This window comes from Myotis daubentonii, chromosome 15, assembly GCF_963259705.1.
Source record: "Myotis daubentonii chromosome 15, mMyoDau2.1, whole genome shotgun sequence".
NCBI lineage: Eukaryota > Metazoa > Chordata > Mammalia > Chiroptera > Vespertilionidae > Myotis > Myotis daubentonii.
The window spans coordinates 25,318,117-25,345,176 of record NC_081854.1 but is presented as its reverse complement, the minus strand read 5'-3'; the positions used below and the strand labels follow the sequence as shown (position 1 = coordinate 25,345,176).

General features: G+C 40.9%; 1 protein-coding gene across 2 annotated transcripts in view; it reads right to left on the bottom strand.

Moving 5' to 3' along the window:
- Positions 1–732: 732 nt before the first annotated feature.
- Positions 733–27,060, bottom strand: part of ZNF567 (zinc finger protein 567) — a 60,342-nt gene continuing 34,014 nt past the window's right edge. Inside the window, exons 4-6 of one of the 2 annotated variants that reach the window (XM_059666884.1) lie at positions 5,440–5,566; positions 5,070–5,156; positions 733–3,207 (exon numbers count right to left, since the gene is read on the bottom strand). In XM_059666884.1, the coding sequence (XP_059522867.1) occupies positions 1,487–3,207; positions 5,070–5,156; positions 5,440–5,566 (1,935 nt within the window). In that variant the 3' untranslated portion in view covers positions 733–1,486. The remainder of the gene's footprint in view (positions 3,208–5,069; positions 5,157–5,439; positions 5,567–27,060) is intronic. The other variant, XM_059666885.1, reaches the window with a different exon arrangement.

The following is a 27,060-nucleotide window of genomic DNA, read 5'->3' as shown; positions in this document are numbered from 1 at the left end:
AATTAAGCTATCAACCATGTTCCTGCTTACTTAGATCTGGTTTACAGTTCTACCCATTTGAGAAAAAAAACTTCATGGTTATTTTAATTTCTACAAAATTTTATTACACACAATAATTGTATGTAGTAAATATAGGTTAAAATTAACCTCCTCAAGGGCATTTAGTAACACAATTCAAGTTGCTGCTGAGCTTACTGTTTTCACAGAGATGTATAGATACTACTGTCTTAGCAGATTTTGAATTTTCAAACATCAAAACCTCTTCAGTGAGTTTTCATTTGAAATTTCCAGAGACCAACATGTTCTGCAAGATAAATCAAGCTATAAAAAGCTTATTTTATATAGGCATATTATATTATATATAGCCTTACTTATACATATTTCCTGTAACTGTGCCTACTATAACAACTATACTCCCAAATTTTACTCACCTATGTTCCTTCTTAACCTCCCTGTCTCTAGAATGAACTCTTTGATGTTGAATTAGGTGTAAACTATGCCTAAAATTACCCCTTTAATCATGACAACTATAGGATTCCCTCCAATAGCATTGTGTAAGGATTCAGCCACAACTAAAGATCTTTCTACATTAATGACATTCATATATTCATGATTAACAACATTCTCACAAGTATGACATCATAAGGATTTGATTTAATAGGAATTCTCCAGTTGAATGATTACTAAAGACCTTTCTCCACATTGATTACAATCAGAGCTGTTACTTTCCAAAGTTGAGAAAGGTCCGAGATGTTTGGCAGTATCTATCATAAACTGAAAAAGCTTACATATTCCCTTGGATGGAATAATTCCAGTCTTAATGTAAAATCAACAGAAATACATACACACATGCACAAAGAAATATACAAGAATACTTATAGTAGTAACTTTATTATAACACAAAATTATAAAAAATACAAATAACCATCAAGAGGATAAATAGCAGGCTCTTTTTAAAGTGGAATACTATACAAAATAAATATGAAAACACTACTGCCACACAATGCATGAATCTTCAGAATGTTGCGTGAAAAAAGACACAAAAGAATTCATGATGTATGATAAAAATATGTAAAAACATGCAAAAACTACTTCATGCTGTTGTAAGCCAGGGAAGTGATAATCTTTGGGGAAGTAATAACTATGTGTGTTTTTTTCACCGAATGCAATGAGAAATATAGTTCATATTTCATTTCTGTTATGAAGACTAATGCTTTTGGCCATTTAAAATTCTTGCCTCTCCCTGTATACATTTTTAAAAAGTAAATTGAGTCATCAGAACTTGAAAACAAAAATTAGATTCACTGCTGATAGAGTTCAGTAACAATGATCATACCAATTTATATGCTAGTAAGCAGTAAAAAGTTATGCTGTATGGTACTTTAAATTAATAACATCTGTTATTAAAATGACCTTATTAGCATGCTTTTAAAAACTAAAGTTTTACAATAACTTGGGAAGGAAGGCTTCCCAAAGAAATCACATTTTATTGCATGTCCATTTTTTCTCCCTTGTGAGTTCTCTGATGGACAATGAGGTTTCTCTTATAACTAAAGGACTTACCACACTCATTACAAATATAGGGTTTCTCCCCTGTGTGAGTTCTCTGATGTACAATGAGATTTGTCTTCTGGCGGAAGCACTTTTCACATTCATTGCACTTGTATGGTTTCTCTCCTGTATGAGTTCTTTGATGATGAATGAGATAGGACTTCCTGCTAAAGGCTTTCCCACACTGAGAACATTCATAGGATTTCTGACCCGTATGTATTTTGTGATGTACAGTGAGGGTTGCTTTCTGGCGAAAGGACTTCCCACATTCATTACAAATATAGGGTTTTTCCCCTGTATGGATTCTCTGGTGTAGATTGAGATTTGTCTTCTGACTAAAGGATTTTCCACATTCATTACATTCATATGGTTTCTCTCCCGTGTGAGTTCTGTGATGATCAATGAGGTATGATTTCATTCTAAAGGCCTTCCCACAGTGAGGGCATTCATAAGATTTTTCCCCAGTATGTGTTCTCTGATGTGATACAAGGGTTGTCTTCTGGCGGAAGGACTTTCCACATTCATTACAAATATAGGGTTTCTCCTTATTATGAGTTTTCTCATGAAGAGCAAGAGTTGTCTTCTGGGAAAAGGATTTCCCACATTCATTACAAATATACGGCTTTTCCCCTGTATGAGTTCTCTGATGTACAGTAAGGTTTGCCTTCTGGTGAAAGGACTTCCCACATTCTACACAAATATAAGGCTTCTCTCCTGTATGAATTCTCTGATGTAGAGAGAGTGTTGTCTTCTGGCGGAAAGACTTCCCACAGTCATTACACTCATATGGTTTCTCTCCTGTATGAGTTCTCTGATGACGGATTAGATGTGACTTCAATCTGAAGGCATTCCTACACTGTAGACATTCATATGATTTCTCCCCTGTATGTGTTCTCTGATGATCAGTGAGGGCTGTCTTTAGACGAAAGGACTTACCACATTCATTACAAACAAAGGGTTTCTCTCCTGTGTGTGTTCTCTGATGATCAGTGAGATATGACTTCCTTCTAAATGAACTTCCACACTCATGACATTGATAGGGTTTTTCCTCTGTGTGAATTCCCTGATGCAGAATCAACACTGACTTCCTGCAGAAGGACTTTCCACATTCAGTGCAAATATGTTTTTTTTCAATATTGGTTGCTCTTCTCCTTTTATTATATTCAGATGTGTTTTCTTTTATGTATGTTCTCTGATATGTAAGTAAGCTTCCTTTTTTAAGCAATAATTTCTCGCAGTCATTATATCCAAATGACTGTGCTGGAGTTTCCATCTTACGATACTGCATCCGAACTTCATTATGACTGATAGCCCTACCATTTTGATTATGGGATTTGACTCCATAGTGAGCTGTCTCTGATTTAGCAATAAAGAGTGGCTTCTCATATCCATCACACTCACTATGCCTCTTTCTTGCAGGACTTATATTATTGATGATTAATTCTGATACATTTTTAAAAATCTTTCCATAATGGTTATATTCAGGAATTAGATTTTTTGAATTTATAGGGTTTTTGCTTAAAGTAAGTGTGTTGTCATACACATTATTGTTCTCCTGAATCAGTGTTTTGTGACTGATGAATACAACTGATCTAGAATACTTAGGTTGGTGTTCCTTGAATTTCACTATAAAGTCTTCAGCTTTCCAGTTTTTTTCTAGAAAAGAATATAATAATAACTTGTGAATGTTCACACATTTGCTATGAAAAGGAATTGAACTAAGGTCTATTATGTGAGGCAAAAGAAGACTTCAGACAAATTACTCACTGCATGGGACACAAAAGCTAAATGAAACATCTGCTTCAGTGTGGAAAATAAAAAAATAAGCAATGAATGCTAATAACTTTTCCACTTTGCACCAGAACATCATACATAAAGGTGACTGAACATAAGAAGCAGTGAAGAGAAGACAAAAATAGTGGAAGAGGGATTGATGTTTTGATAGGTAGATTCATAGGCAATAAAGTGAAACTATCAAGGGCATTAAGCTTTAAGTAGGATGGACAAGATTAGTAGATAAGCTTATTCAGGGAAAATATTAGAGAAAGGATTACTTTGGGAGGACACAGATCCGAGCCTATACTTTTAATTATCACTTTTGGATTGCAAGGTAAAACACTTCTAGTTGTTCTACCACCCCTGTCCTTGTAGCTATCAATAGTTAATTAATGATTCTAAGCATCAATTAATTTCCTAGTGTTTAGAAAAACTATCCTATAGTCTTAGTCTACTTCTCCATATAGCTGGGAATCATTATCTCTTCTGAAAAAAAAACAAAACACAACAACAAAAAAACAAAACTAAGAGAACACAACAGGAAATTTAAAACTGACTAGGGTTATACTCACTGGTGTATTCAGATTGCTGTTACTACCAATTCTTTCAGAATTGTTAAAAAAAACCTCTGATGACCATCAATTATAACTATTCCTCTTTTTAATTGCTGACTTATTTTTTCAGGTTTAAAGAAAGACTGTTCAATTTCCCCAATTTACAGTAACATTCCCAACTCCAGATGAGATTGTTCATTCTGGTTCTAGATTGTTCTTTAACTTTCACCTTCATTTCTCTTGTAAGTTTAGAGCTATATTTGACTTCTGTTACTTTGCAATCATCCAAATCTAGTGGGGCAATGCTAAACCTAGGCTCACAAATATTTTTATGCCTTGAGTCCATTACCATCAATACTAACATACAAGGAATTTATTCTGTAAACAAAACTTTAAACCCCTTAGAATCACTCTTCATATTCAAGCAAGTTTTAAGGGTTGTTCCTATATCTGACAAATCTCAGCCATAAAAAGTTTACATTGATTTTATGTGTCATAGGTAGTGTTTGGTAGAAACAAAACATTTTATTCAGAATGCATACTGCCATGGCCTAAACAGGTATATCCTGAAAGGAACTTATAAGTACATGCTTTCTGAATGAGGGAAACAAGATATCTCCCCTGTATAGCTCCACAAAAAGTTCATGAAGCAAGTACTAAATATCTACAGCAAAGACTGAAACAAGGGATCTTATCTTTGAGGGAAAGGATTCTTAAGCATAAACCATGTACAATCAGATATTACACTATCTAATCATATCCAACTACTATATATGTTATAATTCATAAGTAGCAAGGGAATTAACAGAAAAAAACACAACAGTGGATACGATGAGTAGTCAAGCAATAATTTGTGGAGAAGAAATCTCATGACTGAACCATAAGATACACAGTTTGTGAAAGTGAGAATACAATACAATGAAAAACACAGATATGACAAATCCTACATTGTTGGAGAAAAGTTAGTAGACTGGATTAAGTGGAAATTAGGAAGAGTTTCCAAGAGAGAAATAAATTTGAAAAGACCAGATTAAGACTTATTATGTTAATCCTTGAATAATTAAGCATTTCAATTTCATATAAAAAACAATAATAAGTAACAAGTGATAGATATCTTATCACCAACTTCATAACCATTTAAACCTTTATATTCCACTAGTTTCATCTGTTTTAGAGTCAGAAACTCACCTAAGCAGGTCTGACCTGTCAATGATGTCCATGGCTCTTCTCCTCGTTCCAGCTTCAGGATCACATCAGGCTTGGTCATGTGACACCCTGATAAGGAAAGATTTGGATTAAGTTGCTTAAGGTTCAATATACTTGGAAAAAACTAGTAAGGTTTTTTTTAATACTGCATTTCCAATACTGCATATTAAGATACACCTTTGTGTAACAGTAAACTTAACACCTTGTACTGTGCAAGTGAAAGATATAATCATTCTTTCTGTTAACCACAAAGGAATCATCACCTGTTATCCCTGAAATTCAAGATCACACATACTTTAGGCACTATGAAAGAAAATACATGCTACTGAAAGTGTCAGAAAGGTTTTCTTACCCACAGAAATGAGGTGACAATAGTTTTCCAACATCACATCCATGTATAGAGTCTTCTGAGCAGGATCCAGGTGCTGCCATTCCTCCTGTGTGAAGTCCACAGTTACATCCTTGAAAGACACTAATCCCTGCAATGAATAGAAACTGTGTTCACAACAAGTTGACTAGATATTAGGCACTAGTTTTGATCCTGTTTCTTTGTGGCATTCATAAGAAAACTTGTAAAGAAAGCCTGTCATTTTTGTGATTTACATTGTGAGGAAAACAAAATCAAAGTATAAGTACCTGCCACCAAATTTATTTAGTAACTTATTTTAAACTATTTACTGTGAAGTCACTTTGTACCCTAAATCTGCATTCATTCACTGGGATGCCAAGACATACAAAACAGCTCAGCCAGTGTGGCTCAGTGGTTGAGCATTGACCCATGAACCAATAGGACATGGGTTTGATTCCTGGCCAGGGCACATGCCTGGGTTGCGGGCTTTATCCCCAATAGGGGGCATGCAGGAGGCAGCTGATTGGTGATGTTTCTCTCTCACTGATGTTTCTATCTATCTCTTTCCCTTCCTCTCTCTCTAAAAATCAATAAAAACATATTAAAAAGAAGACATACAAAACAATGTCCCTGCTTACAAGAAGTTACAGCCTCAAAACTTGTAACATATACCTTCAAGAAAGCATGTGTAAACACAAACCTGCAAGGTATTACAAGTAGTACAACAGAAGTATGTACAAGATGCAGTATGTCATAACAGCAGAACAATTTTCTCAGCATCCAATGAGGAGGTTAATTTCTCCCCCTTCAAGATTACTGTAATGTGCAAGAAGAATATGGTTTTAAAATGCATGGAAGTGAGTTTTGGCATGAAGTGATCATACAGTGAATTGGCCAGGAAAACAATACCTCAGATCCTATATAATAAAAGACCATTCGACCATTTGACCAATCGCTATGACGTGCACTGACCACCTGGGGGCAGATGCTCCAACTGGTAGGTTAGCTTGCTGCTGCGGTCTGGCCGGTCAGGATTGGGCGAGACAGGCCGGACATGCTTTGGAACCCTCCTGCAGTCCTTCCCTGGCCAGCCAACCTCCTGAAGTCCCTCCCTGGCCGGCTGGCCTCAATCAGCCCCCCATTGGGGCTGGGTGAGATGGCCTCAATTGGGACTGGGCAAGAGGGGCCTGACACACCTTGGAGCCCTCCTGCGGTCCCTCCCCAGCCGGCCAACCTCCTGAGGTCCCTCCCTGGCTGGCTAGCCCTGATGGTCCGATCAGGACTGCGTGAGATGGGCTGGACACGCCCTGGAGCCCTCCTGCAGTCCCCTCCGGCCCCAATCATGCACTGGTGTGGTCCCTGGGTCTGGCCTGCACCCCTTTGCAATCCGGGACCCCTCAGGGGATGTTGGGGAGCCTTTTTTGGCCTGATCCCCGCAGACCAGGCTGAGGGACCCCACTAGTGCACAAATCTGTGCACCAGGCCTCTAATCTCTCTATATAAAAGCCTAAGTGACTGAATGACTGAACGACCAAATGATCAGTCAACTGGTAGCTATGACATGCACTGACCACCAGGGGCAGATGCTAAATGCAGGAGCTGCCCCCTGGTGGTCAGTGCACTCCCACAGCAGGAGCGCTGCTCAGCTAGAAGCTGGGCTCAAGGCTGGTGTGTGCAGCTCTGGCAGCACGAGCCTCTCCTGCCTCCACAGCAGCAGGTGCCACAGGGCTGGGATGAGTGGGAGTGGCTCCCGGCCCCGGCTTGGGCTCTTCCCCAGCCATCTGCGGCTTTGTGTACTGCTACATCCCCAGAGTGGTCCCGGGCTGTGAGAGGGTGCAGGCCAGGCTGAGGGACCCCACCAGTGCACCAGGCCTCTAGTAATAATGATAAAATCTGAATACAATATATAATAACCAACTAATAGCACTGAAAGGCAACCAAAACAAGCAGAAATATCCTTAAAAGACAGCACCTACAATGGGTAAGACTGTTAAGTTTGTGGCTTTTTTGCATGAAGTATTGTACCCCAAATCACATAGCTGTTAAGGTAGAAAATCACAGAGTACTTCCTCAAAGGTGGTATAGAACAGGATGGCAGACGAGCTGAAGAATTAGGGATAAATTCTTAAAGCTAGAGAACTGTAGAAGAGATAAGACCTAAATTCTGAGTCTAAACCATGACATACTGTATCTTGTAACTCGAGGGCCACAATGGGTTCTTAAACTGGACCGGAGGGCCGGAACAAAAGCATGGATGGAGTGTTTGTGTGAACTAATATAAATTCAAAGTAAACATCATTACATAAAAGGGTACGGTCTTTTTTTTTTTTAGTTTTATTCATTTCAAACGGGCCGGATCCGGCCCGCAGGCCGTAGTTTGCCCACGGCTGGTCTAAACTCTGCCAGAACTCCAGGTTGAGTTAAATTAAGCAATTGTTGGAGAGATCACAGAGGGCTTAGGAAAAGCAGACAGAAAGATATCAGAATAAAGTTTTAAAAAATAAAAGTGCTCCTAAAGAGATTGAGATTTCTGTATTTTTTATTACCAGCATTCCACAACTTGCTGATAGCTCAAAGAGAATAAAACTTAAGTCTTACAGGCGCAGGTATTAGAAATTGAGGCTGACAAAACAGTAGGATAGTATAAAGGGTAAAACCCTGGGAAAAAGAAAACAGCAGAAAGTAAGCCCCCAAAGCTATGTATAAGCACTAATCAACTCCTTGCCTGAGAGCTAAAGAACATGAGGAGAAGGAGAACCTACCTCTCCTTAGTGGGCCAGGGTAAAAAGCAGTAGCTGGAGTTTAAAAAACTAAGCAAATATATGAGCTGCTTCATACTTGAAGTGGAAATTGAGGGTGGGGATGGGGGGCACAGTAGGGCAGAATATGAAGCTTGAATCCAACTAAGTGAATCATCTGCTAGAAAAAACACACAATAATCATTAGAACAATAGATATAACTGATTTTGAATTACTATAAATAAGTATTCACAAAGCCCAAGTTTTTAGCTAAAATGACTGAACATGCAAAGAAAACAAAACAAAAACAAAGGAGGGAGAAAATGACCCATATTCAGAAAATGATAGAGTAACTAAGTAATTAGTGGGCCACAATGTTGTATTTTGTCCCAAAAGGCTTCCAAGTATTTATTCTAAACGTTTCAAAGAAGTATGGAAAGCTTGGCATGGAGTGCCAGAATGTAAACTATAAAAAAGACCAAATAAAATACTAGAATTAAAAGTACAATAACTCATATGAAAACTTCACTACATAGACTCAGTAGCTGGCCAGAAATAGAAAAAAGAATCAGCAACCTTGTAAACAGGTCAATAGAAAGTAAGCAATCGGAATAGAAAGAATAAAGAATAAGGAAAAATTAATAGAAACAGAGATCTGTGGGTCAATTTCAAAATAATCCAATAAAGATGTAATTAATGTGCCAGAAAGAGAAAAAAAAAGAGCTTGAAAAAATTTTAAGGTAATAATGGCCTAACACATTCATAGTTAGCAAAAACTTTAGCTTCCATATACCAAAAAAGCATAATGAATCTCAAAAGGACAAAAATCAGAGAAAACCACACCCTAGAAAACCCTCATCAAATTGTTAAAAGTCAAAGATAATGTCAACCAAGAATATTTAAGGCAAAATTATCTATTAAAAATAAAGACAACATAAAAGCTCTTTTCAGGTAAAATCTGAGATAATTCATCACTAGCAATACATAACCACGTAAAGGAAGTTCTTCAGATTGAAGATAAAAAAATGTCACCCAATGATAACTAAGATCTTTAGGAAGGAATGAAGAGGATGAAAAAATTTATATTATGAAAGACTATAAGTATTAATTTCTTTCCTTCTTTAAAAGACATGACTACGTTAAGCAAGTGTTGGTGAACATTTTCTGTTCTTTTAGCATGAAAGCAACCACAACAGTATGTAAAATGAATGAGCAAAGTGTGTTTCAATAAAATTTCAGGTATGGACACTAAATCGGAACTTTATAAAACTTTCATAGAACAGAAATATTTTACTTTTGCATTTTTCAAACATTTGTGAACTATAAAAAAAATTCCTAACTCACAGTTTGTACAAAGGCAGATAACAGTTTGGATTTGGCTTGTGGGTTGTAGGTCGTTGATTTAAAATAAGCATTCTAAAACCAATTATTTACAAACATAAATATCCCATACATGGCAAAACCAAAACCAAAACAAACCCAAAAAACAAAAGATGGGGATATCAGGAAACATATCTATAATGTTGTAAGATTGATGTATATTCCTTTAGTAATTCAGTATTCTCTCTAAGTAAATCATAATGAGTTAAAGATGCATGCTGTTCCTGGCTGGTGTGGTTCAGTGGTTGAGCATCGACCTATGAACTATGGGTTGTGGGCTCAATCTCCAGTGGGGGTCATGCAAGAGGAAGCCAATCACTGATTCTCTCTCATCATTGATGTTTCTACCTTTCCCTCTCTGAAATAAACAAATATATTTTTAAAAAAGATGCATGTTGTAATCCTTAAAGCAATACTAATACAGCGATAACTAAAATGTCAATAGATAAATAAATATATATTATTAAAATGTATTTGACTTACACAAAATAAGAGAAAATTAGGAAAAAATGAACAAAAACATGTTAGAAGGAACCTTAATGAATATTATGAAGTGTAAGACACCAATCAAAGACTACATACTTTATCATTTCAACTATACAAGGCAAAGGCAAATTTATTGAGACAGTAAAAAGATTAGAGGATGCCAGAGATTAGAGGAGAGGAAGTGATGAGTAGGTAGAGCACAGAAGATTTTTAGGGCAGTAAAACTGTTCTGTATAATACTATAATCTATACTAATAATAGTGGAATATGCAAATTGTCCAGGACGCTGTCACAGTATTAGTAATGACTGAACAGTAGGCTGGCAGGCTGTGTGGGGTGACAAAGCTGGCAGGGGGGTTAGTGAGGGACGACCAAATGACTGAACAGCAGGCTGCATAGGGTGACCAAGCTGGCGGGGGGCCAGTTGGGGTCAACCAGGCTGGCATGTGGGGCAGTTGGGGGAAACCAGGCTGGAAGGAGGGCAGTTGGGGGTGACCAGGCCCGCAGGGGGGGGCAGTTAGGGGTGACCAGGCCGGCACGGGGGGCAGTTAAGGGGCAACCAGGCCTGCAGGGGGGGCAGTTAGGGGCGATCAGGCCGGTGGGGGGGCAGTTAGGGATGACCAGGACAGCAGGGAGGGCAGTTAGGGGCAATCGGGCCAGCAGGCAGAGGTGGTTAGGGGTGATCAGGCCTAAACCAGCAGTCAGACATCACCCGGGGGGTCTTAGATTGGAGAGGGTAAAGGCTGGGCTGAGGGGACCCCTCCCGTGCATGAATTTTGTGCATCAGGCCTCTAGTGGTGGATATATGTCATCATACATTTCTCAAAGTGTATAGAACACACAACACCATGAATGAACACTAATGTAAACTATGAACTTTGGGGGATAATGATGTGTCAGTATGGAAGATGTTGATAGTGGAGGAGGTTATGCATTTGCGGGGTAGGGGGTAAATTGAGACTCTCTGTACTTTCTTTCTTTCTATTTATTTATTTATTTATTTATTTATTTATTTATTTAAAATAAATCTTTATTGTTCAGATTATTACAGTTGTTCCTCTTTTTGCCCCAATAGCTCCCCTCCAGCCAGTTCCCCCCATCCCCTTTCCACAAGTCCCTCCCCACCACCGTCCTCATCCATAGGTGTACGATTTTTGTCCAGTCTCTTCCCACATCCCCCACACTCCCTTCCCCCTGAGAATTGTCAGTCCACTCCCTTTCTATGCCCCTGATTCTATTCTATTCACCAGATTATTCTGTTCGTCAGACTTTTTATTCACTTGATTTTTAGATTCACTTATTGATAGATATGTATTTGTTGTCACTTTGTTGTTCATAATTTTTACCTTTATCTTTTTCTTCTTCTTCCTCTTCTTAAAGAATACCTTTCAGCATTTCATATAATACTGGTTTGGTGGTGATGAACTCCTTTAGCTTTTTCTTATCTGTGAAACTCTTTATCTGACCTTCAATTCTAAATGATAGCTTTGCTGGGTAATCTTGGTTGTAGGTTCTTATTATTCATCACTTTGAATATTTCTTGCCACTCTCTTCTGGCCTGCATAGTTTCTGTTGAGAAATCAGCTGACAGTAATATGGGTACTCCCTTGTAGGTAACTAACTTTTTTTCTCCTGCTGCTTTTAAGATTCTCTTTGTCTTTTGCCCTTGGCATTTTAATTATGATGTGTCTTGGTGTGGTCCTCTTTGGATTCCTTTTGTTTGGGGTTCTCTGTGCTTCCTGGACTTGTAAGTCTATTTCTTTCACCAGGTAGGGGAAGTTTTCTGTCATTATTTCTTCAAATAGGTTTTCAATATCTTGCTCTCTCTCTCATTCAGATGTTGGTACACTTGAAGTTGTCCCAGAGGCTCCTTACATTATCTTCATATTTTTGTATTATTTTTTCCTTTTGCTTTTCCAGTTGGGTGTTTTTTACTTCTTTGTACTTCAAATCTTTGACTTGATTCTTGTGACCCTCTAGTCTGCTGTTGGATCTCTGTATATTACTCTTTATTTCAGTCAGTGTATGCTTAATTTCTAATTGGTCCTTTTTCATATCTTTGAGGGTCTCACTATATTTCTCGGAGGTTTTTAAAGATTCCTGAGTAACCTTATAACCATGGTTTTGAACTCTATATCCAGTAGTTTGCTTTCCTCCATTTCTTTCATTTGTGACCTGTTTCTTTGTCTCCGCATTTTGGCTGCTTTCCTGTGTTGATAGAGTGGCTATGTGTGCTAGGTGTCCTATAAGGCCCAGTGGCTCAGCCTCCCTAATTACCTGAGGTAGACACTCTTGGTGCACCCCTTTGTGGGCTGTGTGCACCACCTTGTTGTAGTTAAGCCTTGATTGCTGTTGATATCACTGGGAGGAATTGACCTCCAGGATAATTGGCTGTGAGGAACAGTTGTGTCTAAAATGGGAGAGCTTCTGTGCTGGAGACACCCTTATGGGGCAGGTCTTGCTTCAGTGGGGCTTTGGTGCTCACTGAGTCTGCCCCCTGAGTATGTCTCTTATGGATCTGAAGAGCTATAATCTGGATGGTCTCACTCTCACCACTGGGTACACTGACTCTTGGATCTCCAAGGAGGTGCAAAGTCAGCCACTGCCTGAGGCCACCCAGCAGGAGCTACAGAGAGATCTGCAGATTCCTCTTCTTTGTTTGGGGTTTGGTGGTGCCAGATGAGGCGCAGCTGTGAAGCAATGCAGGTTGCTGACGAGCCTTAGGCCTTCTTTTGGAAGCTCTCGGGTTCTCTGACCCAGCTACAATTTGACAGGTTTTTAGGTGGAGAAAAGCCAGGCCATTCATATTCAAAAGCCTCTGCACAAAGCTTGGGTGGGGTTGTTAATTGGGTGGGGCGGGGTCTCAGGGAATCACCAGGGCGGAGAAAACCACAATGGCTGCCAGTCTGCTTTGCCTCAGAGAGGTCCCAGTGTCTGTGTCCTGCGGCCCTGTGCTGGAACAATGAACGCTGCAAGTACCTCTGCGAGAAAGCTGCCCTCATGTTCCTGCCCAATGCCAGACAGTACAGTTTCTCTCCGTATGAGTCTGGGTCCCCAAATTCTCACTCGGAACTGGAGTTCAGAGCAGTCGGGAGCTTGTATCTCCCTCCAGATTGAAAAAGACAACTGCGTACCAAGCTGCCAGCCCCTTTTGCGCGCGCCTCTGTACCTCCACACTTCCACACCTCTGCACCTCCTACTGGACTCAATGTGCTTTTCTCTTTCCTTCTAGTTGTAGAATTTCCACTCAGCCAGCCTTCCTGTGGTTCTGGATGATATTAGTTTTGCCTTTTAGTTGTAGTTTTAATGTGGTTGTGCGCAGCAGCAAGTTCAGGTGTTTATCTATGCCATCTTTGTTGTCCAGACTCTCTGTACTTTCTATTCATTTGTACTGTGAACCTAAAACTCCCCTATAATATAAATTATATTAAATGGGTTAAAAAAACAAACAGATTAGGCAAACAGAAAACAAACACCAAAATGGCAGCCCTAAATCCAATTATACCTTTAATTGTGTTAAAAGTAAATGGACTAAACACTGCAATAAAAAGGGCAAAATTATTAGAATGTCTAAAAAGCAACATTCAAATATGTTCAGTCTATAAAAGACATACTTTAAATAACATAGTCACAAATATACTAAGAGAAAAAGGATGGAAAAACATATAAACAGTAACTATGGAAAAGCTGATTTGGCTATAGTAAAAGCAAAAAGTCTATGATAAAAGTAAATACACCATTATGTAGTAAAATATAACAATTACAAATGTATACATATGTGTACAGTTTCAAAATACATGAAGTAAAAATTGGCAAAAGTAAAATGAGACTTTAAAGTCCCAAATGAGGTTCCAAGATGGTTGCAGAGAGGCTGGAAATGGCAGCCACTTGCTCCCAGCCCCACATCAGATTTACAGCTAAATTATAGACCAATTAACTTGAAAAATCACTTGAAGTATAGCTGATCTGGAATATTATAACCAAGGAGTACAGAAAAAGCCACAGAAACTGTTAAAAAGGGCAGAGATGGGGAAGGGGAGATGCAGGGGCGGCTGAGAAGCTGGAGGGATATATCACTGTTACAAAGCTTCCCCTCTATAAGAGCATGGGGTCTCAACCCTACACAGGGATCTCTAACCCAGAACAATAGATTGAAAGAGAAGCCTGTATAGCATCAACGGTGAAAAAATCAGTGGAATTCTGTCTGCCTGGGAGATTCTGATCACACCATGTCAGGGAAGGAGTGCTCCTATTGTTACAGCAAGAGTCTGGAGAGTTTGCTCTGGTCTCCAACTGCTGGAAAGGCCATGCTTTTGTAACTGGGCCCTGCAGAAGGGTCTGCTGGCTGAACCTGGCAGTGTCTTTAAGAGGCCCTCTATTTTGGGGCGGAGATCCAGACAGTGACTAAACTGTGTGGCTTGGGGAAGAAGAACGGTCTCCCCCAACTTGTTGAGATGCATGGATGGCTCCAGTCCTGCTAGGTTCAGCAGCACAGGGGAATGGCACAGGGCTGGGATATTTGGCCTGTACTGCTGGGTTCAGAGCCCAAGTGAAGCTGGAAATTTTAGCCCTGGACTGCTGGGACTAACTTCATGGAGAGATAGGAATGCTCCATAGGGCTGATTTTCGGCCCACTTCTGCTTGGTTAGGTGGTGAGAAGGTGCAGGGGAGTGGTACCAGAGCTGGGATTTTCAGACTGTGTCACCTGGGGAAGCTTTTGTCTAGGAGCCAGACAGGTAAGTGATGGGCTCTGAGGCTGCTTTGCGGGTAGGAGGGCAGGTTCAGACTCCCCTGTGAGTTCAGCCCATGCCACCATGGAAAGGAGGAGTGCCATAACCCTCCTACAGGTTACATGGACCACCCCAGATGGTAAACTGCTTGGATGAGCCCTGCCAATACTGGATACTCCACTGGGTACAGTTCGGTGTGTGTGTGTGTGTGTGTGTGTGTGTGTGTGTGTGTGTGACGGGGGGTGGGAGAATGGCTCAGAATGAAGACATTCAAAGTGTGAGACCGTCAGAGGCTATTATTTTCAGATAGTGAGGAAAGTGATTCCTCTTCCTGTGGGCTGGGCCAGCAACATCCTCAACGGGAGACTTCTGATTTAGCCCAGGGTGGCTGAACTTGCTCCAGCAGAGAAGATTGGCTATACACAACCCTAAACAGCAGTGAGCTTCTTAAGGGGGATTAGAGTTGGAGACTACTTTCCCCTCATTGAGTGCCTGAATGCATGATCCCCAAGTAGGGCAGCCACAACCCCTATCTTGGATAGCCTGAGTTCAGCTTAAAGTTCCATGTTGGAAGGTTTTGAAGGAAGACCAGGAAACCTCATGGGAGAGGAAGAGTAGCTAACAAGTGGAGAAGGCCCTTAGTGAGCCTCAGTCCTATAAGGTTCTGCCACCAGCTGGAAGTTGGAAGAAGCTGACCCTTTTACACAGATTGACCCCTCCAATGTAAATGCAGATCTAGAAGATGCAGACACAAACAATGAACAGTGTGATAGAAACAGGCAGCCCAAGGTCAGTTACACAGCATGTCTGACAGCAACCTGCACCTGAAACCCACCCAAGAGCAAAATCCAACTATCCACACAAGTGGCACACCCTAAAGGGGATCCCGGTAGGCATCAGACCCTGCTGGAAACAACCCTGCTTCAGGGGCAACCCCTATACAGCATGTCATAAACAGTGATTGATGTTTACCCTTATATTCACACAGCCTCTGAAAGGTTAACTCAAACCACAAAAGGGTCAATAGCAATCAAGCCTCAACTACAACAGGGGGTACACATAACCCACAAGAAACATTGCTGGAATACAGAGCTCAGGTCATCTGGAAAAGGATGCCACTGAGACCAATAAGACATCTCGAAACTGCACCTGCACAGCAGCCTGCACACATGGTCAAGGTTAAGCCTGAATATTGTTCCCACCCATGAATGGGCCAACAGCAGTCAAGACCCAATTACACCAGGAGAGCCCACATAATCCACAAAAGGGACACTCCTAGAGAACCCAGCTCAGGAGACCAAGGAGACCACTCCACTGGTCCCAAGGGACACCTACTAATTAAGGCTACCTGATGAAGTCTGAAACACATAGCAGTTCTATCTAATACATAGAAATAAATACAAAGAGATAGCCAAAATAGAAAGACAAAGAAACAGGCCTCAAAGGAAAGAACAGGAAGAATCTCCAGGAAAAGAGGTAAATGAAATGGAGGTAAGCAATATTTCAGATATAGAGTTCAAAGTAATGTTCATAATGATGCTGAAAAACTTAGAACTATATCATGAAGAGACACAGAAACAATGAAAAATAACCAGTCAGAAACATGAATAACATATATGACATAAAAAATACACTGGAATGAATAAAAAGTAGGTAGGATGATGCCAAAGATTGAATCAGCAATTTGGAAGACAAAGTAGGAAAAAAAACACCCAATCAGAACAACAAAAAGAAAGAAGAATTAAAAAAAGAATAAGGCCCTAACTGGTTTGGCTCAGTGGATAGAGCGTTGGCCTGTGGAATGAAGGGTCCCAGGTTCGATTCCGGTCAGGGGCATGTGCCTTGGCTGCGGGCACATCCCCAGTGGGAGGTGTGCAAGAGGCAGCTGATCGATGTTTGTCTCTCATTGATGTTTCTAACTCTATCCCTCTCCCTTCCTCTCTGTAAAAAATCAATAAAATATATTAAAAAAAGAAAGAATAAGGAAAATTGAAGGGAACTTTGGGACAACATGAAACATAACATCCGCATCAGAGGGGTGCCAGAAGGAGAAGAAAGTAGCAAGAGATAGATAAGCTCTGAAGAAATAATCCCTAACAGAAAACTTTCCTAACCTGGGGAAGAAAAAAGTCACAAAAGTGCAGATAACACAGAGATTCCCAATCAAAAGGAACCCAAAGTGACACACACCAAGATACATCATACTTAAAATAGCAAAGGTTAAAGACACAGAGAGAACCTTAAAGGTAGCAAGAGAGAAACAATTAATTACCTACAAGGGAATTCCCATAAGGCTGTTGGCTGATTTTTCAACAAAAACTCTACAGGCCAGAAGGAAATGGCATGAAATATTCAAAGTAATGAAAACCAAGGACCTGAAACCAAGTAAACACTATCCAGCAAGGCCATTATTTAAAATTAAAGGTGAAATAAGGAACTTCCCAGACAAGAAAAACAAAACCAAAACCAAACTAAAGAAATTCATTACCACCGACCCAGCATTGCAAGAAATGTTAAAGGGACAGCTTTCAGAAGTAGAAGAAATACAGAAATACACACACACATACATACACACATACACACACACACACATATACTAGGTGTATCGGTTAATAATGCAGATTTTTCTCAATAGATGGAGTTACACATATGTTGATATACATGCGATTTAATATGTATGTTATTTTGTTGTATTGACAAGCTTCAAAACTTCATATGTCAAACTTTCAGAAGGCGTTAACATCATAGATATTTTTATGCTTAAAAATGTCAAATTTCGTGCCAAAAAAAGAGCATTTGTGGGAAGTTTTAATTCATTACTTTATTTTGAAGAAAAGTGCTGCTGAATACTTCAGGAAGCTTTCATGGTTTCTGTGTCTCTTACATGCTCCATCTCAAGATATTTGTGAATGCTGGTTTAAATGCTTTAAAAGTGATGATTTCAATGTGAAAGACACAGAATGTCCAGGTCGACCGAAAAAGTTTGAAGACCAACAATTACAAGCATTATTGGATGAAGATGCGTGTCAAACTCAAAAACAACTTGCAGAAAGATTAAACGTTGCTCAGCAAACAATTTCTGATCGTTTACAGGCAATGGCAAAGATTTTAAAGGAGGGGAGAACCAAGATGGCGGCATAGGTTAACGCCGGAGTTTGCTGCTTTGAACAACTACTTCAAAAGTGAAACCAAAAAACGGAAGGGACATCACCCAGAACCACAGGAACGCTGGCTGAGTGGAAGTCCTACAACTAGGAGGAAAGAGAAACGCACACGGACACTCAGAGGAGGCGCAGTGCTGAAGTCAAATTCTGAGGTGCTGAGTGCGCAGAGCGGGCTGGCGGCGGAGGGCGCGGTTGTTGTTTTCAATCGGGAGGGAGTCGAAGACTCTGAGCACCAGATCCTGGCGAGTCTTTAGGGACCCAGACTCAAACGGGAGAAGCGGGACTGTCTGGCTTCGGACAGAGCGAGTGCAGCTTTCTCTCCCAGCTTTGCAGTGGGTGCTGGGACTCAGAGAGGCAGAGCCCCTGGGGACAGGACTGAGAGCCGCCGTAACTGCTCTCTCTGGCCCACCCTGTTGATCCTGTGTGACCCGCCCCGCCCAAGCCCTGCACAGAGGCATTTGCCGGATAGCCTCAGGCAAAGGCTAGATTAGCACCTCCCTAGAGGACAGAAGTTCTCTCACTGCTGACACAGCTGATTCTCATAGCCACTTGGCCTGGAGGTCAAACCCTCCCTGGAATTAGCTACAACAATCAAGATTTATCTAGACTGCGAACAAAGACCACTAGGGGGTGCACCAAGGAAGCATAACAAAATGCGGAAACAAAGAAACAGGACAAAATTGTCAATGGAAGAAATAGAGTTCAGAACCACACTTTTAAGGTCTCTCAAGAACTGTTTAGAAGCTGCCGATAAACTTAATGAGATCTACACGAAAACTAATGAGACCCTCGATCTTATATTGGGGAACCAACTAGAAATTAAGCACACACGGACTGAAATAACGAATATTATACAGACGCCCGACAGCAGACCAGAGGAGCGCAAGAATCAAGTCAATGATTTGAAATGCGAGGAAGCAAAAAACATCCAACCGGAAAAGCAAAATGAAAAAAGAATACAAAAATACGAAGATAGTGTAAGGAGCCTCTGGGACAGTTTCAAGCGTACCAACATCAGAATTATAGGGGTGCCAGAAGATGAGAGAGACCAAGATATTGAAAACCTATTTGAAGAAATAATGACAGAAAACTTCCCCCACCTGGTGAAAGAAATGGACTTACAGGTCCAAGAAGCACGGAGAACCCCAAACAAAAGGAATCCAAAGAGGACCACACCAAGACACATCATCATTAAAATGCCAAGAGCAAAAGATAAAGAGAGAATCTTAAAAACAGCAAGAGAAAGAAACTCAGTTACCTACAAGGGAATACCCATACGACTGTCAGCTGATTTCTCAACAGAAACTTTGCAGGCCAGAAGGGAGTGGCAAGAAATATTCAAAGTGATGAATACCAAGAACCTACAACCAAGATTACTTTATCCAGCAAAGCTATCATTCAGAATTGAAGGTCAGATAAAGAGCTTCACAGATAAGGAAAAGCTAAAGGAGTTCATCACCACCAAACCAGGATTATATGAAATGCTGAAAGGTATCCTTTAAGAAGAGGAAGAGGAAGAAAAAGGTAAAGATACAAATTATGAACAACAAATATGCATCTATCAACAAGTGAATCTAAGAATCAAGTGAATAAATAATCTGATGAACAGAATGAACTGGTGATTATAATAGAATCAGGAACATAGAAAGGGAATGGACTGACTATTCTTGGGGGGGAAAGGGGTGTGGGAGATGTGGGAAGAGACTGGACAAAAATCGTGCACCTATGGATGAGGACAGTGGGTGGGGAGTGAGGGCAGAGGGTGGGGCGGGAACTGGGAGGAGGGGAGTTATGGGGGGGGGGGAAAGGAACAAATATAATAATCTGAACAATAAAGATTTAATTAAAAAAAAAAGATTTTAAAGGAAGGAAAATGGGTGCCACAACAACTGAATGAAAGACAAATGGAAAACCGAAAAGTCACCAGTAAAATGTTGCTTCAACAGCACGAAAGAAAGTCTTTTCTGCATTGAATTGTGACTGGTGATGAAAAGTGGATTCATTTTGAGAAACCCAAATGCACAAAATCATGGGTTGATCCAGGTCAACCATCAACATCGAATGCAAGGCCAAATCACTTTAGAAAGAAGACAATGCTCTGTGTTTGGTGGGATCAGGAAGGTGTGGTGTATTATGAGCTTCTAAAACCAGGTGAGACTGTTAATACTGATCACTAGCGACAATAATCAATTTGAACACGCTTTGATCATGAAATGACCAGAATGTGCCAGAAGACATGGCAAAGTAATTTTGCTTCATGATGACGCACCATCACACACTTCAAAACCAGTTAAAGACACATTAAAAGATCTTGCCTCGGAAGTATTATTCACCAGACCTTGCTCCTTCAGATTACCATTTGTTCTGATGATGGCACATGCACTTTCTAAGCAGCACTTCAAAACATACAAAGAAGTGGAAAATGAGGTCTCTCAATGGTTTGTCTCAAAACAAGAAAAGTTCTATTGGGACGGTATCTACAAATTACCTGAAAGATGGGGGAATGTGTAGCTAGCAATGGACATTACTTTGAATAAAGCACTTCTGATGTTTCTCTTGAAAGTATCGTGTTTTCTTTGATTACAAAACCTGCATTATTAACTGGTACATCTAGTATATATATGAACTCTCTCTCTCTCTCTCTCTCTCTCTCTCTCTCTCTCTATATATATATATATATATATATATATATATATATATATATATATGAACATAGACATAAAGAATAAAAATGGTAATAAGTAAATACCTATCAATAATAACCTTAAAAGTAAATGGATTAAATGCTCCCATCAAAAGACATAGGGTAGCCCTAACTGGTTTGGCTCAGTGGATAGAGCATTGGCCTGTAGACAGACTAAAAGGTTCCAGGTTCGATTCTGGTCAAGGGCATGTACCTTGGTTGCAGGCACATCCCCAGTAGGGGGTGTGCAGAAAGCAGCTGATCGATGTTTCTCTCTCATCGATGTTTGTAACTCTCTATCCCTCTCCTTTCCTCTCTGTAAAAAAATCAATAAAATATATTTTTTAAAAAATACAAAGGGTAGCTGAATAGATAAGAAAATCTGACCCATATATATGCTATCTATAAGAGGCCCACCTCAGAACAAAAGATTCACAAAGGAGGAAAGTGAAGGAATGGAAAAAATTATGCCATTCAAATGGAAACAAACAAAAAAGCTGGGGTAGCAATATTTATATCTGACAAAATAGATTTCAAAACAAAGGCTACAACAAAAGACAAAGAAGGTGACTACATAATACTAATGGGACTGATCTAAGAAGAGGATATAACCCTGATAAACATATATGCACCCAATATAGGTGCACTTAAATATATAAAAATACTCTTGGTGGACTTTAAGGGATCGATTGACAGCAATACAGTCATACTAGGGAATTTTACCAACACACTGTTATCAATGAACTCGAGGCCCGATGCATGAATTCATGCATTGGTGGGGTCCTGTGGGCCCGCCCTGATGGGAGCACATTGGGCAGGCTGGCTGTGGGATCTAATGCTGGAAGCTATAGCTTTCCCCCAGCTAGATCTAATTATACTTCAAGGATGGCCAAAAGAAAACCCACAACAGAACTGTTTTGCATTTCATGTGCCATGAGATAAAGTTGTTTATGTGTTGTTTGCAAATGTATATCAAGATGGATGATGGCCCTTGAATGATTTTTGCGTTCTTCCCGGGGCTCTACCCTCAGTTTCCCAATATGATCTTCATGTCTGTTTGTTTAAAAGTTTTTCTGTTTTTGAATGTACCTACCCTTTGCTGCTGCTCCTGGAAGCCCATGGGTCCTCTTTGCTGGCCCTTTTAAAGACAGATTGAAAGCTCACCTAATCTGCAAGGCACCACAATTTCACAAAATCCCCACCCAGCCTCTCTACATTCTTCAGCAAAGGGCCACCATTCTGTTAATGCTTAGGTCACCTTTTTGGTTAATTTGGGAGGTCTCCTGGGGCTGCAGGCCATGGAGGGAGAATTCCACACCTTGGCTGCAGTATTAACAGAACCCTCTGGAGACTCTGATTAGGGACAGAAGGGACTGATAATTATTTTCTTGTGCTTTCACTAAATGTACATGCATCAGGGAGCCAGGCAGTGATTTAGTGGTGCTGGGGCTGATCGGGGGCAGGACTGGCCAGAATGAGGGGCCATGGGTGGTTTCCTGGCTGGCCCCGCCCCTGATCAAGGTGGGGGCCCCACTTGGGGGCGGGGCTGGCTGGGGCAAGGGGCCCCAGTCATTCCAGTCATTCTGCCGTTTAGTCTCTGGGCTTTTATTATATAGGATAGATTTTCCAGGCAGAAATCAACAAGGAAACGCAACTTAAAGGACACACTAGATCAGATGGATTAACTGATATTTAAAGAACATTTTATTCCAAAGCAGCAGAATTTATGCTCTTCTCCAGTGCACATGGAGAATTCTAAAAGCTAGACCTCATGTTAGGGCACAACACAAGACTCAATGAATTAAAGATTTAAATCTATGAAGCAAGTTCTCTGAACATAATGGCATGAAATTAGAAAACAACTAAAATAGAAGATAATAACATTAAGACACATGAAGCCTAAATAGCATGTTATCTATATATACAAAAGGCTAATATTCAAGTGTCCCCTCAGGAGTTTGACCAGGAGTTCGATTGCTTGCTATGATGTGCGCTGACCACCAGGAGGTGGCGCAGAACAAAGGAAGGCCCTGGCCAGCAGCCGGAAAGCCCCGATTGGCCCTGATTGCTGGCCAGGCTGAGGACCTTACCCGGTGCATGAATCTCATGCACCGGGCCTCTAGTTAAACAATAATAGGTTACTAATAAGATGAAGAAAGAAAGAAAAAATAACCTGGAAACAAATGAAAATTAACAACAACCCCAAATCTGTAAATACAGTGAAGGCAGTTATGAGAGGGAATTAGCATACTAGCCTACCAAAGGAAGCAAAAATAAAAATAAAATAAATATTCCAACACTACACATTAGAAAAAACACCTAGGAAAGAAAAGGCAAGATGAGGTCAGGGTAAATAGAAGGAAATAAATAATAAAGATAAGAGATTTAATAAATGACAGACAGAAAAAAACACAAAAATGAATGAAACCAAGAGCTGGTTCTTTGAAAGATAAACAAGATTGATGAATCTTTAACAAAACTCATTGAGAAACAAGGAAAGAACACCCAAATAATAAAATCAGAAGTGAAAAAGGTGAAGTAACAACTTACATCACAGAAATACAAAAGAATTGTAAGAAAATATTATGAACAATTATGTGCCAACAAATTGGACAACCTGGGTGAAATGAAAAAATTCCTAGAAGCATCTTCCAAAACAGAATCAGGAAGACATGAATAGACAGATAACCACTAATGAAATTTACCAAACATTCAAAGATAAACTAACATTCAAAGAAAAACTAACACCTATCCTCAAACTATTGCAAAATTTTCAATAGGAGGGATGCCGTCCAAGCTGTTTTTACAAGGCCAGCATTATCCTATTTCCAAAACCAGATAAAGACACAACAAAGAAAGAAAACTATAGGCCAATATCCCTGATGAACATAGATGCTAACACCCTCCACAAAATGTTAGTAAATCGAACCCAGCAGTACATTAAAAAGATCATACACCATGACAAAATAGGATGTATACTAGGAATGCAAGGCTAGGGTAATATTTGCAAATCAATAAGTTAAATAGATCCATAAACAAAATGAAAGATAAAAATCATATAATCATATCAATACATGCAGAAAAAGTATTCAATAAAATCCAGCACCCATTTATGATAAAACCTCTCAGCAAAGTGGAAATAGAAGAACCATATCTAACATAATAAAAGCCATATATAACAAACATCATACTCAATGGGCTAAAACTAAAACCATTTTCCTGAAGATCAGAAACAAGAGAAGGATATCCACTTTTAGCACTCTTACTCAACATAGCAGTGGAAGTCCTAGCCATAGTGATCAGATGAAATAGAAGGCATCCAAATTGGAAAGGAAGAAGTAAAACTTCCAATATTTGCAGATGACATGATATTGAACATAGAAAACCCTAAAGACTCCACCAAAAAACTACTAGATTTAAAAAATGAATTTGACAATTTAGCAGGATACAAAATCAACATACAGAAATTGATGGCATATTTATACACCAATAATGAACTCTAAGAAAGAGAAACTAAGAAAAGGATCACATTTAAAATTGCAACAACAAAAGTAAGTTACTAGGCATTTACATAACCAAGGAGGTAAATGGCTTGTACTCAGAAAACTATATGACACTGAAGAAAGACACAGAGGAAGATACAAACAAGTGAAAGCATATACCATGTTCATGGGGTTGGAGGAATTAATATAATTAACATGCCCATACTACCCAAAGCATTCTATAGACTGAATGCAATCCCTATTACAATACCAATGGCATATTTCAAAGACCTATAACAAATGCTCCAAAAATTTATATGAAAACAAAAAGGATTCCAAGTAGCTTCAACAATCTTGAGAAAGAAGAACAAAATTGGAGGGATCACAATACCAGATATCAAACTATACTGCAAAGCCCCTGTAATCAAAACAGCCTGATATTGGCACAAGAACAGGCAGATAGATCAATGGAATAGTACAAAGAGCCTATAAATGAACTCATGCTTTTATGGTCAATTGATATTTGACAAAGGAGGCAAGAACAAACAATGAAGTAAAGACAGTCTCAACAAATGTTGGGAAAATTGGACAGGTACATGCAAAAAAAAATGAACTTAGACCAGCAACTTACACCATATCCTATATAATAATCCTATATAATAAAGAGGTAATATGCAAATTAACCCTCACACCCTCACAATACGGCTGCCTACGACCAGGCCAGCAGGGGGGTTAGTGAGGGATGACTAAATGACTGAACAAGCAGGCTGCATGGGGCAACCAGGCCGGCAAGGGGTTTAGTGAGGGACGACCAAATGACTGAATAGCAGGGGAGGCCGTGAGGGGCGACCAGGCTGGGAAGGGGGGCAGTTAGGGGTGACCAGGCCAGCAGGGGGGGCAGTTGGGGGCGAACAGACTGGTGGGGGGACACTAAGGGGTGACAAGGCTGGCGTGGGGGGGGGCAGTTAGGAGCAACCAGGCCAGTAGGGAGGGGGCAGTGGGGGAGACCTGGCCAGCAAGGGGGGGGGGCAGGGGCAACCAGACAGGCAGGCAGGTGAGCGATTAGGAGCCAGCGGTCCAGGATTGTGAGAGGAATGTCTGACTGCCGGCAGCCAGACATCCCCTGAGGAGTCCCGGATTGGAGAGGGTGCAGCTTGGGCTGAAGGGATCCCCCCCCCCGCCCGCCCCCATGCACAAATTTCGTGCACCGGGCCTCTAGTACAAGAATAAAAGACTTAAATGTAAGTAATGAAACCATAAAAATCCTTAAAGAAAACTTAGGCAGTAAAATCTCAGAGTAATATTTTTGCCAATATATCTCTGAGGGCGAGGGAAACACAGGAAAAAATAAAGAAATGGTACTACATCAAAGTAAAAAGCTCCTGCACAGCAAAAAAACCAGCAACAAACAAAAAGGGAACCCACCATATGGGAGAATATTTGCCAATGATTCATCTGATAAAAAGTTAATCTCTAAACATATCCTATGTAATAAAGAGGTAATATGCAAACTGACCCTCACTCCATCATACCACCACAAGATGGCTGCACTCACAGCAGAGGCAGGGTTCCTGTAACACAAGATGGATGCGCCCATAGTGGAGGTGGGGTTCCCGTAACAAGCTGTAACAAGCCATCAGCAGGGACCTGTGGCTGCGTGGCGCTGGGCCGGGGAGGAGGACCTGAGGCTGCATCCCCCACCCAGTGGGGCTTAATGGGGGACCTCAGGCCATGCCCCCACCTGATGGGGCTTGATGGGGGACCTCAGGCCATGTACCCCACCCGGCGGGGCTTGACAAGAGACCTCAGGCCATGCCCCCGCCCCAGTGCCGGGGGACCTCAGGCCACACCCGCCACCCTGGCGCTGGACCGGGGGACCTGTGGCTGCACCCCCAGACCTGCGGGGCTTGATGGGGGACCTCAGGCCACATCCCCTGCCTGGTGGGGCTTGAAGGGGGACCTCATGTCGTGCCCCCCACCCTGCAGGGCTTGATGGGGGACCTCAGGCCGCACCCCCTGCCCTGCGCCTGGCCAGGGGACCTGAGGCTGCGCGCCCAGCCCAGCAAGGCTTGACGGGGGACCTAAGACTGTGCCCCCACCCCAGCGCCTGGCCTAGGGACCTGAGGCCGTGCGCCTGGCCTGGCGGGGCTTGACAGGGTACCTGAAGCCATGCCCCCCGCCCGGCAGGGCTTGATGGGGGTGGGGCCGGCCGGGTCTGGATCTTGCCCAATGGGGGTGGGGTCAGCCGGGTCTAGGTCTCGTGTGATTTCAAGGTGCATGCGGGTGGGCAGGGACTTGATTCTGGGTCCCGTGTGTGCCCCAGACTCTGACAGGAGTAAGATTTTCATATACATTTTACTAATTTTCTTTCATCTCTGACACTTCTATAGAGAAAGGGCAAATAGCAATATTAAAATATTTCCTCTAATTAATTCCCTTTTAATGTGCATGAATTTCATGCACCGGGCCACTAGTATGTGTGTGTGTGTGTGTGTGTGTGTGTGTGTGTGTGTATAAATTATACAAATGAAAACCAGAAAGGCAAACAATCCAATTAAAAAATGGACAAAGGACTTGAATAAATACTTCTCCAAAGAGGACATATAGATAGCCAACAGACATATAAAAAATGCTCAAGTACACTAATCATCAGGGAAATGCAAATTAAAACTAAAATGAGATATCACCTCACACCTGTCAGAATAGCTATTACCAAAAAATCAATAAACAACAAGTCATGGCGAGGATGTGCAGAAAAGGGAACTCTAGTGCACTGTTGATGGAATGGAGACTGAAGCAGCCACTGTGGTCAACGCTGTGGAGTTTCCTTAAAATATTAAAAATGGAACTGCCTTTTGACCCAGTGATCCTACTTCTGGATATAGTCTGTAGGAAATAGGCCTCTGTGATCCGTCTCCAGCATAGTCAACTTTTACTGGAAACGTTTGTTTTCTAACTTC